This window comes from Microcebus murinus, chromosome 9 (assembly GCF_040939455.1).
Source record: "Microcebus murinus isolate Inina chromosome 9, M.murinus_Inina_mat1.0, whole genome shotgun sequence".
Lineage (NCBI taxonomy): Eukaryota > Metazoa > Chordata > Mammalia > Primates > Cheirogaleidae > Microcebus > Microcebus murinus.
The window spans coordinates 9910933-9926226 of NC_134112.1; the positions used below are offsets into that span (position 1 = coordinate 9910933).

At 46.2% G+C, this 15294-nt stretch overlaps 1 protein-coding gene across 1 annotated transcript; it reads left to right on the forward strand.

The window, feature by feature from the left end:
• Nucleotides 1-12849: 12849 nt before the first annotated feature.
• PURB (purine rich element binding protein B) lies at nucleotides 12850-14667 on the forward strand. Its single transcript, XM_076006260.1, has one exon. The coding sequence runs from the start codon at nucleotides 13060-13062 to the stop codon at nucleotides 13993-13995; it is 936 nt and encodes a 311-aa protein (XP_075862375.1). The 5' UTR covers nucleotides 12850-13059; the 3' UTR covers nucleotides 13996-14667.
• The last annotated feature ends 627 nt before the right edge of the window (nucleotides 14668-15294 follow it).

A 15294-nucleotide genomic window follows, 5' to 3' on the forward strand; every position in this document is an offset into this window, starting at 1 on the left:
GGCAGGACGTGGTTCATGGTCCTCCAGCCCAGCTGCGCATTAGACTCAACTGGGGAGCTTCGCAACATAACAATGGCCAGGCCTCATCCTGGACTAATTAGATTAGGATGCGACAGGCTCTTTGGGTGATTCTGACATGAGAACACCACACACTATGATATACTGGCAAATAAACTGAACATGCTGTCGTTAAGAATCCCCTGAAGAGTCTCATGCAACTTCTATAGAAACAGTAGAAAGGTTCCTTGAGAAACTCAGAGTAGAACTAGCATATGACTGAGCAATCCCACTGCTGGTATTTATCCAAAAGAATTGAAATCGGAATCTTGAAGAGATAAATGCACTCCATGTACACAGCAGCACTATTCACTATGGAAACAACCTAAAATGCCCACTGACGGATGAATGGATAAAGGAATATGGTATGTACCTTCAATGAAATATTACTCAGCCTTAAAAAGAAAGAAAATTCTGCAATTTGCAACAACATGGATGAACCTTGAGGACATTATGCTAAGCGAAATAAACCTGTCTTAGAAGTACAAACACTGCGTGATACCACTCCTATGGGGAACAAAAATAGTCAAACTCATACAATCAGGAGAATGGTGGTTGTGAGGGGTTAGGGGAAGGGGGAATTGCTAATCAGTGGGTATAAAGTCTCAGTTATGCAAGCTAAGTCCTAGAGATCTGCTGTACAACACTATCCCTACATTTAACACTACAGTATTATGCACTTTAAAATCTAAGAGGGTGGATATGTTAAACATTCTTACCACAATTAAACAAAAAATTTTAAACTTTTTGTAAATATCCTAAAGAAAGTAAAAGACAAGCTACAAATAGAGAAGACATAAACAACAAATGGTTGCATTTTGAATGTGTACAGACCTCCTAGTCCAATAGAAAAAGGGGCAAAAGACATGAAAAGATATTTCACCAAAGAGGAGATAGGTAATAGTCAACGAACACTTGAAGAGATGCTTGGCCTCCTCAGCAATCATGGAAATGTAAACCAAAGCAACAAGAGATAGTACTTTTCATCTATGCCAAAATTAAGAATTGGACAATACCAAGAGCTGAAGAGGTTATGGATCAAAGAGATCTCATTTTACTTATAAACATGTATACACACACACACACATATGTCTGCAGGGGAAGTGAAATAGGTATAATGACTTAGGAGAAGCACTGGGCATTTCCTTACAAACTCAGACATTCACATGCCTGACAACTCAGGAAACCACTCCCAGGGGCATCTGCCCCAGGAGGCAAGTTCCAGTGAGTGAGAGCATCCACAACCCCGATGCTCATGGGCAGAAGATGAATATATGGTGATAATATTTGCCCATGATGCAATAGTATACAGTGGTAAACATTAATTAACTCCAGATAAACACAAAACATGGGTGAACCTACATACTATAACATGAAGTGAACAAAAGCCCAGGAGACTACTTATGTGATGGTTAATTTTATGTATCAACTTGGCTGGGCCATGGTACCCAGTTTTGGGTCAAATACCAGTCTTGTTGCTGTGAAGACATTTTTAGATGAGATTAATAGTTAAATTGGTAGATTTTGAGTAAAGCAGATGACACTTCTCCATGTGGGTGGGCCTCATCCAGTAAGTTGAAGGCCTTAAAAGACTGAGGACCCTCAAGGTGGAATTGTGCCTCCACACGGCAGAGTGCATCATGAACCAAAGATTCTGGTCAATATAATTCTGTGCATAAAATAAAAACTTAATGTTACACATAAGTACGCATAGTAGGATCTTAGTTTTATAATACAAATATATGTATATGCACATGAGTGTACATTTGCATTTAAAATTTTGCATAAGAAAAACTCTGAAGGTTAAGCACTAACATTTCATTTTCTTTTCTGAATTTTCCAAATTTTCTACAATAAAAGCATATTTTTAAAAAGAAAACACATTTTTTATAGGAGGGAAAACATAGTGACATCATCAGTTATAACTCAGTTGCAATTATCTAACATGTATGTGCTCTGTTTCCATGCTTAATGAATGGAAAGTTGAAAATTCATTCTTCTTTTCAATTTAGTTTCCTTAAAAATTTACTGAGTGTTTACTATAAAAGAGACACAAAGACTAGACATATTTCCTACTCTCAAGAAGTTTGCAGGTGTGTAGGAAAATAAAACTTCATAAATAGCTGCACCCCAGGGTAGAACATGGTAAGTGGTTAAAGGTATCCCAAAGGCCTGTTTCTCTGCCCAGGGAGACCTTAAGGCTGCTCAGAGGCACTCAGAAAATCTTAACAGAGAGTCTAAATGGGCAATGGACAGGTTATAAGGATTACACGCTAACCTAGACAGTGAAAATGAAAAGGATATAATGGAACAAAGAGCACTAACAAAATTTACATACATAAAAAACTTTATAAGCAATAAATGTAATAAAGTTTATTTGAGCAAAGAACAGTTCATGAATCAGGTAGGACTCAGGATCAGAAGAGGTTTAGGGAGCTCTGCCCAGCAGTGTGGACAGTGAGCTTTTATAGGCCGAACACTAAAAACAGAGTAGAGAAATCACCTGATTAGCTAGAACCAGGCATCTGCCTCATTTGGGCATGATGTGAGGAGTTGGCTAACTGTGATTGGCTGAAAGTAGACTGTTTGTAATTGGCTGAAATCCGGCTATTTGTTAAAAAAAAAACATACTCCTAAACTAAGTTTCAGTTTGGTTGTGTACTAAGTTAGATTGCATTCTGTTATGTAGGAATTCAAAGAATGGAAACAGCCTCAGGCTAATGGCCTCCTGCTTGTTTAATTTAATATCCTCCACCCATTCTCCAGTTGTTAATATTTTCCCACATTTGCTTTGTCATTCTCTGTGCGTATTTATGTCTTTCTCTGAATGGTTTGAGTGTAGGTTTCAGCCATGACACCTTTTCTACTTCCAAATACTTCAGGGTGTGTTTCCTAAAAACAAGGATATTCCCCTATATAACCAAAGTACAATTATCAAAATCAGGAAATTAATTAACAGTAACACCATGTTATCCTCTGATCTACAGACCTTATTTAGATTTCACCAATAATGTTCTTTGTAGCAAAGAACAGCCCAAAACACACACTGCCATTGTCTCTTAATTCTCCTTTAATCTGAAACAGTTCTTCAGTTTTTGTATTTTATGACATTGACATTTTTGTAATTTTGTGGAATTTCCCTCAGTGTGAGTTTGTCTGCTGTTTCCTCATGATTAAACGCAGGTTTTGCACTTTGGGTAGGAATACCACGGAAACGATGCTGTGTCCTTCTTGGTGATTGGATCAAGAGGCTCGTGGTGTCCCATTCCAGCAGCTGTTAACTGTGATCACTGGATTAAGGCAGTGACTTCCGGGTTTACCACTGTACAGTTGCTGTTTTTCCCTTTGTAATTAATAAGTACTTATGGGGAGATACTTTAAGACTATGTAATATCCACTTAGCAAACTTTCACCCACTGGTCTGTGTTTACTCCAAGGAAGAGTCTTTCTTGCTCTCATTGTGTATATCAGCATGTACACATGGACTCTTATCCTATTCAGCAGCTGATAATATGTTGCCACCATTATTTATTTGATGCTTACATTGTCCCAGATTTAGCCAGCAGGAGTGTCCCTTTGACATGTCCCCTCACTTTTTGAGCACTTTCTTTTTTTCTCTCTCTCTCTTTCCTCTTTTTTCCTCTCCTCAGACTTTCACTTACTTTCTGACACAAGATTTTCCACGCTCAACTAAAGCTTTGGGACTTCTGCCTTGGAAGTAGCCATTTCTCCAAGGAGCTCTGGTTCCTTTTCATAGAGAATGGTATTAATAAACCACGATCTGGGGGGTAGGTGTGCTCATCCCCACCAGACATCATTGCTTCTAGGAAACATATGTGTATGAATACGTATGGCCATTCCTGTGTGTCTGTGTGTGTATTTATGTATCTACCCACATATGTGTATGTACACATATATCTATGTATACCTATATCTATGTGCATGTGTGTGAATATGTTTATGTGTGTGTTTTTATATCTATCTGTGTGTGGATGTATAAATGTGTGTATTTCTGTATCTTTCTGCATGTGTGTGAATATGCAAATGTGTGTGTTCCTGTATGTGTGTGTGAATATGTATATGTGTATTTCTTTATCTGTGCATGTATGTGTGTATAATAAAACCATGAGCTCATACCAATCATTCTAATCCAGTCCCACAGGGTTTGTTCTAATCTTCCCCCACTTCAGTATTTGTAACTTCCCTACCTTAAAGATTTTTTAAAGGCAGTGACACAGTCCAGGCCGCCGTCATTAAGGACCCTCCGCCTTCTATCACGTGGCCTTGCTTTGTGCTCAGTCCGTGCTTGGGCATCGTCCAGCCTGTGTGAGACCCTTGCTCTAATCAGGCAGAAGGGCAGACGGAGTAACAAGCCAGGAACCTGGTTCCGAGCCAGAAGGCCCTTCTGGAAGGTTCAGGGGCGGCAGAAATAGAATCCCCAGGAAGTGAGGGACACTGGTGGGGCATGTGGGGAAGGGGATTTTCAGGGTGAGACGAGGAGCCAGAACAGATGGGCTGTTGGCCGGCTCCCTGGAAAGACCACAAGTGACCTATGGGGCACTGGGAAAGGTCAAACCTGTTCCCCACAGCAGCTGGGACAAGCATCTCTGACTGGAGGCTTTGTTGGCACAACAGCTGGCTCTGGCCAGGGCTCGGGGCAGCTGGGAGTCTGGGAGGAGGCACCTCATACTCAGCTGTTGGCTGAGAGCCCCCACGAGGGGCAGAGGCCACCCACAGGAGGCCATGTGTGTGCATCCTTCCCCTGCTGTTTCGGGACATAAATGAGTGGGTTCAAACACTAGCCACCCTCATTATGACCTCCGCGGACCTGTTTATTCATCACCAGCTGATACACTTTCCAGCCACTCTGTTACTAGGGGTCCTGTTCCCTTAAAGATTATTGCATATGGGGCTTCAACTCTTTCATCCAACAAACACACATCTTCCCAAAGAATGACAAAAGTACATCTGGGTTTTGTTTGTATGTTCTCTCAACACAACATTGGCTGAAACCAGTACAGTATTTACAGAACACGGAGCCAGGCAGGGGAGTTATGGAGGAAGCTCGGCCCCATCTGTGAATAGCATCAACAGCAGCACCGTTTCTGAGCAAGGATGTGCCAGACACGTCCCCCAAGTGCCTGCACTCACTGCCCCCTCCCGGCTCAGGCCAGCTCCGTGAGGGACACGTGGCCATCTGCATTTTACAGATGGGAAGGGGGCATGACCCACAGAAGTGAATAACTCGCCCCAAGAGTGCTGGGCAGCGGAGGTCTATAATGTCCCCAGGCACCGGTTCTTTAACATATAAATCTTCCTGGGGCTTCTGAGGCCCCGGGGGAAGGGGGTGTGTGCAGGCTCCACAGGGCCTGGCAGCTGTGCGTAAGGCTGCCTCCTGGCCTCTGTGAGTGCCCAGAGAGGGACCACAAATCACAGCAGGTGGCTGAGCTGACTGTTAAGCCCCAAGGCTGAGAAACTGTGCTCCCTGGAACCCAACACTAACTCAGGGAATTGACTTTCTACCTTGCAGAAGACAAAAATCCCCAGAATAAACAGCAGGTGTGGGCCTTCTGCCCAGAGCCAGGGTGAGGCAATCTCTTTAGATTGTGCAAGACACACACACTTGCTTTCAGCCATACGAATCCAAGAAGATGTCACTAGAGACTTCAAAGCAAGCCAGCTGGATACTCGGCCGAGTGTCAGGCTGCAACGCATTTGCAGCGCGAGGTGCCTGGCCTGGAAAGCTTGCCAGCACCCACTGGGGTGGCGTGCCCATGGCAACAGTGTCTCCTCACCTTCCTCTTTCCTTGTTCCCTCCAGTCCGGTTTCCTCAGATGGGAAAGGGGTGGGAAAGGCAGGGAAGACCGCAGCTCCTGTGCAGCTCAAAGCAGGATGCTGTGGGAGTTTGAGTGCAAGTTTCCACTATGGATTTCAAGGCAACCCCTGTTGACTGCCCCCAGGCTCCTGCCAGCCCCTGTCTCGCCCACCGACCCTGGGACCTTCAATCATCTCATTCACCTCTTCCTCCTAGCTCCTCACACTGGCTGGGTGGGGTGTAGCCACAGTGTTCTGCTCCCTGTCGGGAGTGGAGCCAGCAGGGGCGGTAGAGGATTTCAGATTGTGATCAAGAAGCACCTCCAAACCCAAAGTGGGGACAGTCTACAAAATAACTGGCCTTCACTCTTGAAAATATCACTGATGTGAAAGACAAAGAGAGACTCAGGGATGGCTCCAGATTAAAGGAGGGGCGCATGGCAGCTGAATGCTATGAGACCCGAGACTCTCCTTCGCTGCAGAGGATGCGATTGGTTCTTCTACAATGTTTTCCTTAAAAAAAAAAAAAGGAGGATGCATTCGGGACACTTGGCAAAATCTGAACAAAGCCTGCAAATTAGATAACAGCGTCACGTCTGTGCCAGTTTCTTGATTTTGATCCCTGTGCTCTAGTTAGACCAGAGGGTGTCCTTGTTTTGGGAAATAGATCCTGAAGTTTTTAGAGGTAAATGGGCATCACATTTGCAGCTTATTCTCAAATTTTCAGGAGAAAAAAATATGTAAATACTATACATCTATATGTCTGTAGAGAGACAGACAGAGAGAAATGGAGAGAGAGAGAGAGACAGAGTGTGATGAACCAAACATAGGCACATGTTAGCATTTGGGGATCTGTATAAAGAGTACCATTCTTGCAACTGTTCTGTAAGTTTAAATTTTAAGTTAAAAAAATAATAATAATGTGAAAACAAAGGCATGCCCTTCCTGCAATGTGTGAGCCCTTCCTCATTCTCCTGGCCTGGTTCCCTTGAGTGCCCAGCTTGGCCCTGCCCAGGGCTGGCCATCTGAGCCTGCGGTCCCCAGGACTTGGCATCCCCCACCCCAACCGTCCCCCAGCCCTGGCAAGGCGCGCTTCCATCTGCTGCCTCCAGCCCAGCCTCCCAGCTGCTGGAAGGTGTGGATCTAGCCCACCCGCTCTGCCCCAGCCTTGGCGGGCCCTACGGCTGCTCGGCCAGCTTCTCGTCCAGCCTCTCGTCCAGCCAGGCTTCACAGGGCTTTGCAGCCTCTCCTTCGTGTGGCCTCACTCTGGGGCCCTTTCGACAGGAGCTGCTTCAACTTCCCTCCTCTCCACCGGAAGCTCCCGTGTCTCCTCTCCCTGATCTCAGAAGAAAAAGGACGCTTTTCACTTTCCACTGAGGGGCTTCTGCAGTGACCCCTTGGCAAGCTTTCTCCTCTCCTCAGCCTTGGAGCCAGCTCGGGTATCTCTGGGGCAAAACAGACTCCATCCTGTCCCCTTTGCCAGTTCCTGTCCTTTGTCACCCTCTGCCCTGTGGGGAAGCTCCGCACTTTGTGCTCACATGTTCACTTGTGAGGATTTTGACATCTGGCTTCTATCCTCCTAGTCCCCAAAGTGGCCCAGTGTCAAAGCCACAGGATTTAGAATCAGAAGACTTGAGTTCCAGGCTCTGCACCTAAGAGCTGTGTGACTCATGGTGTGTTTCCAAGACCTGCAAGGAAGCCCATGTGGAGCCCACCTGTGACCTCCCAGTCTTCTGACCCCTCAATCTTGGTTTCTCCTTATCTTCCGTGTCCTTGATTTCCCCACACAACCCCCTCTGAGCCTGACATCTGATTCACTTGTCTACTGGAGGACCCCAAATCTGCACCTCAGTTACTTGTCCTTCTTCTAGACTCCATTTCTCTGGGTCCCACAGCCACTTGGGCATTCAGCCAGCTCCCCAAAGTTAACATGCCAACAGTTAGATCCATTCTCATGCTCAATTTATGAAAAAGCAGTCAAAGCAGGGGCTTAAGGCCACCAAGAAGTAATAAACTTCTGGGGAAATAATTTGGTATTCCAAAAATGCATCCAAGCAGCTCATCCTGTTGTGTGCCGGGTATTGTGAATTACATCGGGGAGGAGTACCTAACATCTGCAGCAGTCTCAATTCAGTGCTTGATATCATCTTCATCAAGAGAGTAAAGGGTTCATCCCCCTGAAAAGCCTCATTCTACTAAGGTCTACTAAGGCCCTGGTCTCTGGCCCCAGATCTAGCCACATTAGTTTTGATTTTTGGTTTTGGGGGTTTTTTTGAGACAGGGCATGATCATAGCTCACTGTAACCTCAAACTCCTGGGCTCAAGCAGTCCTCCTGCCTCAGCCTCTTAGTAGCTGGGACTACACATGCATGCCCAAGCTGGTCTCAAACTCCTTGCCTCAAGTGATCCTCCTCCCTCAGCCTCCCAAAGTGCTGGGATTATAGCACCATGTCCTTCCCCCTTGTTCAGTTTTTAAATCCTGACCCAAAGGCCCCACATGCTCCTTCCTCTCTCACCAGCTGCCACCAGCTTCACCCAGTCCTCACTGGCTCTGGTTTGCAACTTGGTCATTGCCTCCTAGATGAGGGCCCATCCTGGATCCCACCCCAATCCACCCATTCTGTCCTCTACCATGAGTCACTTCCTTAACCACAGAGCTGGAGGGATCACACTCCTGTTCACACAGTCTGATGTGAACTCCCCCTCGACTTTTAAATTTAGCCCAAGCTCCCTGCTTACAAGTCAAAGTCCTCTTTAATGGGACCCAGTCTAGGTACCTCCCAGATCCATTGTTCATCACCCACTCCTCACACAGACTCTGGGCTCTAGCCAAACTGGACTTCTTGCCATCTGGAGTCATATGATCCCTCTGCTCAAAATAACCTGCCCCTATCCCCACCTGTTAAGATCCATCCTTAAAGGATTATTCAATAAATAGTATTGGAACAATTGGTTCATCATTTGAAGGATATTTTAAATTCTTCACTTCATACTCTATACCAAAATATATTCAAGATAAGCTATAGTTAAACATACATAGAAATAAAAATATAGGCTGGGTGTGGGTTGCTCACGCCTATAATCCTAACACTCTGGGAGGCTGAAGTGAGAGGATCGCTTGAGGTCAGGAGTTTGAGACCAGCCTGAGCAAGATCGAGACCCCATCTCTACTAAAAATAGAAATAAATTAACTAGACAACTAAAATTATATAGAATAATTAACTGGGCATGGTGGCACATGCCTGTAGTCCTAGCTACTTGGGAGGCTGAGGCAGAAGGATTGCTTGAGCCCAGGAGTTTGAGGTTGCTGTGAGCAAGGCTGATGCCACGGCACTCTAGCCAAGGCAACAGAGTGAGACTCTGTCTAAAAAAAAAAAAAGAATGAAAAATATAATCACACACATAAAAAGTCAAACCAAAAATGTGATTACCGAATATATGAAATGGGAAAAGATCCTAAGCTTAAAAGCAAAGAATGAGATGTCAAAAGAAATAAGCAATAGGATCTAACTCATTAAATAGAACCTGACTCGTTGAAATCAAACTGATAACAAATGAACAGAGGGATAAAGACTCCTTTGCATGAAGTGAATGTTGGAGTCCCTTGTGCAAGGAAGCTGCATTAGAGGAGAAATCAGAAAGTTGTTTAATTAGCAAGAAATTCAAGAATGAGTTGGGTGGACATTTTTTATGAAAGTCAGGTGATGCCTGACATTGCATTCCTTCCTCAGGGATTTGAATTTCCACATCCTCTCCAAGGATGGAAATGTTCAAGGCCCACAATTTAGTGTCTTCCCTTGAAAACTCCTTCTCCTGAGACCCTGATATCAAATCCACCTTATCTGCTGGCAACTCCCAAACCTGATCTCCACTATTCACCCCTCTCTGAACTCATCAGACACCTGGAGTCCACATTTACTGAACACTCGCTGTAATTAGGCATTATGTTAAACATGTTTTAAGGATTATCAGCCAACAATTCTACAAGATATTTTTTTTTTTTTTTTTTTGAGACAGAGTCTCACTTTGTTGCCCAGGCTAGAGTGAGTGCCATGGTGTCAGCCTAGCTCACAGCAACCTCCAATTCCTGGGCTCAAGCAATCCTTCTGCCTCAACCTCCCAAATAGCTGGGACTACAGGCATGCGCCACCATGCCCGGCTAATTTTTTCTATATATATTAGTTGGCCAATTAATTTATTTCTATTTATAGTAGAGATGGGGTCTCGCTCTTGCTCAGGTTGGTTTCAAACTCCTGAGCTCAAACGATCCGCCCGCCTCGGCCTCCCAGAAAGCTAGGATTACAGGTGTGAGTCACCACGCTCGGCCAAGGTATTTTTATTTTTAGTGCAGATGTCCCCAACATCCTCGTTAATTCCTCTCTTTAAAAAAAAAACAACAAACCATTATTGAGGTATAATTTTTCTACTATAAATACAGTTGAATGGGCTTTGGCAAATCTGTGAAACCACTACCACAAAGAAGATACAGAATATTTCCATCATCCGTGAAAGTTTCCTAGTGCTGCCCTTTCCAATCTATTCCTCCCTCTACGTCTGGGCCAGGCAACTACTGGCTTGCTTTCTGACATATATACATATTTCCTTTTCTAGACTTTTGTGTAAATAGAGTCATACAGTATATTCTGTATGTACATACTTTCACTTCCCTTGGGTAAATACCTAGAAGTGAAACAGTTGGGCCTTATGGTAGGTATATGTTTATAAGAAACTGCCAAAGTGTTTTCCAAAGTGTTTACACCATTTTCCATTCCCAGCGGCAATGTGTGAGAGTTACAGTTTCTCCACATCCTTCTCAGTCATCCAGGCTGCAGTGCACTGGTGCAGTCATGATTCACTAAAAATTCCAACTCCTGGGCTCAACTGATCCTCCTGCCTCAGCCTCTGTAGTGGCTGGGACTACAGGTGCATGCCATAACACTCAATTATATTTTCTTTGTACAGATGGTGTCTAGCTATGTTGCCCAGGTTGGTCTCCAACTCTGGCCTCAAGCAATCCTCCTGCCTCAGCCTCCTATGTGTTGAAATTACAGGCATGAGCCACCATGCCCAGCTGATGTTAGTCTTTTTAATTTTAGCCATTCTAGTTGGTATTTAATGATATTTCATTGTGACTTTAGTTTACATTTCCCTAATGAGGAATAATGCTGAGCATTGTTTCATGTGCTTATTGGCTATTGCATATCTTTTTCAGTAGAAATGTCTGTTAAAATCTTTCACTCGTTTTTTTATATCGGATTGTCTTATTGAGTTGTAAGTGTTCTTTATATATTTTGGGCACAAGTCCTTGGTCAGATTCATTATCTATTAATAGCTACATTTAAGGATAAGGAAACTTCGGCTTGGGAAAATTAAATTAACTATTCAAGGTCACACAGATCCAAACCTGGACAGTGTGACTGCAGTCTGCTATTTAACACTTTTCCAATACTGCCTCTTGTTACACGTCAGTGCTCACAACAAAAAGACCCCATAGGAATTATTCACATCTTATTAATAAGAAACTAGAGCTTGGCAGGGTCAATTTCTTTAACCACTTTAATATAGCTGGTAATCATGGGGACCGCAAGAAATTGGGATCTTCAGATCCAAATCTCACTTCATTCTAAACCATCTTCTACATTGCCCTCACAGTGATCTTTCTAAAATGTGAATCTGAAGACATATGAGGCTCCAAACTCTGGGGCACTAACTCTCTGCATTACAGATGGCTTTCTTTGATCTATAGATTCTAGCCTATCCTCCAGTGTCATCTAGGACCACTCCTCAAGCACACACACACCCAGCTTCTCTGAGCTCCCAGGGTCAAGTCCTGTGTGCCTCTGCACTGCCTCCCCCTGTGCTGGAAACACTCTTCTCCAGAGTCACTGAGCCAACTGCAACTTGTCCTTCAGACTCAATTCATGCCTCCTCCTGTTAGCCCCACAGGCCCATCAGAACCTGCTTCTGGAGGCTCTCAAGAAACCCTCTCATCTCAGGCAGCTAGAGTGTATAGACTGGGGTTGTGTCCCCAGCACACAGCCAAGGCAAATGGCAGGGTCCTGAGTGTGCTGAACTAACATTGTTACAGCCCAGCCAGGTTCACTGTCCACTACTCAAGAGGTAGCCAATACACTGAGACAGCAGGAGCTACAGCGGAGAAAGAGTTTAATATCACAGGCACCATGCAAAGAGATGGGAGGAATTTCTCAAATCCAACTCCCTGAGAATTTGGAAGAAAAGGTTTTTAAAGATAGTCTGGCAGGCACAAGGATAGGGAATAGGGTCTGCTGATTGGCTGGGGATGAACTCATAGGATCTTGAAGCAGAAATTGTTTTCTTGCACTGTGTCAGTTCCCAGGTAGTAAGACCAGTCGAGTTGGTTCCTTGCTATGGGCTACTGGTCTGGTTGGGTCAGTAGGTCCACTGGAATGCAGGGTCTGGAAGATATGTCAAAGACCGGCCTTAGGTTTCAATGGTTCTGACATCTATGAGAACAATGAAGAAAGCTAAGAAACTTTAAGACCATCACCTATGTGACTCCTGAGTAGTAAACAATTATAGAGAAGCAAGCTGGGGAACAACAACTGGAGATTTATATATATATAAATTTTTTTAAATTTTAACTATGCCTGTACCTTTGCAGAGTTCAGGCCCCTACCACTGTTCCCATCTTAACGGCCTTTTATTAACTTTATAAAGGGCGGTTTCAACGCCCCAGAAACGGTGCAGAGGGATTGGAAGACACTGGAGTCTAAAACAAAAGTGCCATGGAGACATGGAGAGGGACATGTGGACAGATGCAGTGAAGACCTGAGTCACGCTAACAACGATAAGTCCTCAGGCCCGGCCGCCTAGCAAAAGCAAGACCTCACCTCAAGCCGCCGGCAGCGCGGCCCCTGACGTCACCCCTCTGCGCCCTGCCGCTAAGGCGCTTCCGGCCGCGAGACCGTGATGGGCGGGGCAGAATGGCGTCACGGGAAGCCGCGCACCGGAAGTGTCCCGGGCTGCGCGGAAGTTGCGGGGGCGGGGCGTGGAGGCGATGGGGGGCGGCGGTGGCCGGCGATGAGCGGCGGGAGCGCGTGAGCGAGCCGAGCGGGCGAGGCTGGGGGGCCCCGGAGCGCGAGCCGCAGGGCGGAGGGCGGGGGCGCGAGCGCGGCGGGCGGTGGCGGCGAGGCGGCAGCCGAGAAGATGGCGGACGGCGACAGCGGCAGTGAGCGCGGCGGCGGCGGGCCCGGCGGCTTCCAGCCCGCGTCCCGCGGCGGTGGCGAGCAGGAGACGCAGGAGCTGGCCTCGAAGCGGCTAGACATCCAGAACAAGCGCTTCTACCTAGACGTGAAGCAGAACGCCAAGGGCCGCTTCCTCAAGATCGCCGAGGTGGGCGCCGGCGGTTCCAAGAGCCGCCTCACGCTGTCCATGGCAGTGGCCGCCGAGTTCCGCGACTCGCTGGGCGACTTCATCGAGCACTACGCGCAGCTGGGCCCCAGCAGCCCCGAGCAGCTGGCGGCGGGCGCAGAGGAGGGCGGCGGGCCGCGGCGCGCGCTTAAGAGCGAGTTCCTGGTGCGCGAGAACCGCAAGTACTACCTGGACCTTAAGGAAAACCAGCGCGGCCGCTTCCTGCGCATCCGCCAGACGGTCAACCGCGGCGGCGGCGGCTTTGGCGCGGGTCCCGGGCCCGGCGGCCTGCAGAGCGGCCAGACCATCGCGTTACCCGCGCAGGGCCTCATCGAATTCCGCGACGCTCTGGCCAAGCTAATCGACGACTATGGAGGCGAGGACGACGAGCTGGCCGGGGGCCCGGGAGGCGGCGCCGGGGGCCCCGGGGGCGGCCTGTACGGGGAGCTCCCAGAGGGCACCTCTATCACGGTAGACTCCAAGCGCTTCTTCTTCGACGTGGGCTGCAACAAATACGGGGTGTTCCTGCGAGTGAGCGAGGTGAAGCCGTCCTACCGCAATGCCATCACCGTGCCCTTCAAAGCCTGGGGCAAGTTCGGAGGCGCCTTTTGCCGGTATGCGGATGAGATGAAAGAAATCCAGGAGCGACAGAGGGATAAGCTTTATGAGCGTCGTGGTGGGGGCAGCGGCGGTGGCGAAGAGTCCGAGGGTGAAGAGGTGGACGAGGATTGAAATGGGCAGCTTCCCCTACAGGCCTCCCCCGCCCCATCATCAACCATACCCTTGGCTAGAGAGTTCCCCTTTTTGCTCATCCCCAGTGAGCTAGTGGAGAGGGAGCAAGGGAGGCCCCAGAGGGAGAAAACAAACAAAAGATAATATAGTTAAGAGAAATAACCATAAGAGAACAGTCACGGACAATTAGAGAAAAGCAGTAAAGTTCCAAGGAACTAACAGCAACCTGCAAAGAGAGGACAACAGCATCTCCTCACCTGCGCAAAATAGTCTCAGCTTCTGTTGTTTCCCAACTGAGTTTCCCAATCCTATCAGGATGACCCTGGAGGGGATAGATCCTCGCACATCTGGGCCAAGAAACACATCTGAGTTACCCAGGTCCATTGATAACTGTTGGATTTGTGTTTTACTTGGGTAATCTGGTCTAAAGGATCTCTCCAGGCCTCACTGTTGCAGTCTCTTTCCCTTCACCTCCATTGAAATCTACATTTTGAATCTAGGTCTTCGTGGAATCTTTGAGAAGACAGAGGCCTTTGTAGTTACCGAGTTCTGAGAGTACAGGTTCATGGAAAGGAATACAACTTTAAATAATCATAGACGGGCAAAAATAATCATTCAAGAGGCTATTGGAGAATACAGAAACAAATTGGACCCATTTTTTTAAAAAATGGTTTTGCTTGGAACCTGGACCAAGGCCCATGTCTTTTCTTTGCAGAATTGTTTTCCAGGATGCAAATGGATTCAGATATCAATGCTTGAATTAGAATTCATTACTAAAATAGTTTTAAAGTTGGCAAAAATTTTTCAAAGATAAAAGCAGTTTTACATTGGGGATTGCTGAGGTAGGCACAAGACAAAGTTGGGCATAAAGCACAAGGCAAACTGTTTGAGTGGATTGGTTGCTGCTCACTAAAGTTCTTCCCCTGATCTCTAAATACGGAGATCATTACCAAGAAATGGCTTAGATATGAATAAGAGTCAAATCTCCACTGTGTGAGCCAGTGAATTATGGCTAATTCGGCTGTTACGGCCACTGGTTGGCTGAATTTTAAACCATAAAACTTGAAGATTACCTGCAAAAGGAACAGTGTGGCTACAAGCCTGAGCTTTAATGGAATATACGTCCTCACGGAAAAGTTGGAAATAACCAAAACTGAAGTCTTAATTTACCTTCAGTTAATCTGTGGATTTGTTCAAATGCTAAAGATCCTCAGGTCCAGAATTCCAGCATCATTTATTCTTTTAAAATAAATTTTTAAGAACTTGATCCATTGTATCAGTACCTCACAATCAAAGTTG

Excerpts from the sequence above, each read along its gene's own strand:
- PURB (XM_076006260.1), top strand. The coding sequence starts at position 13,060 with ATGGCGGACGGCGACAGCGGCAGTGAGCGCGGCGGCGGCGGGCCCGGC.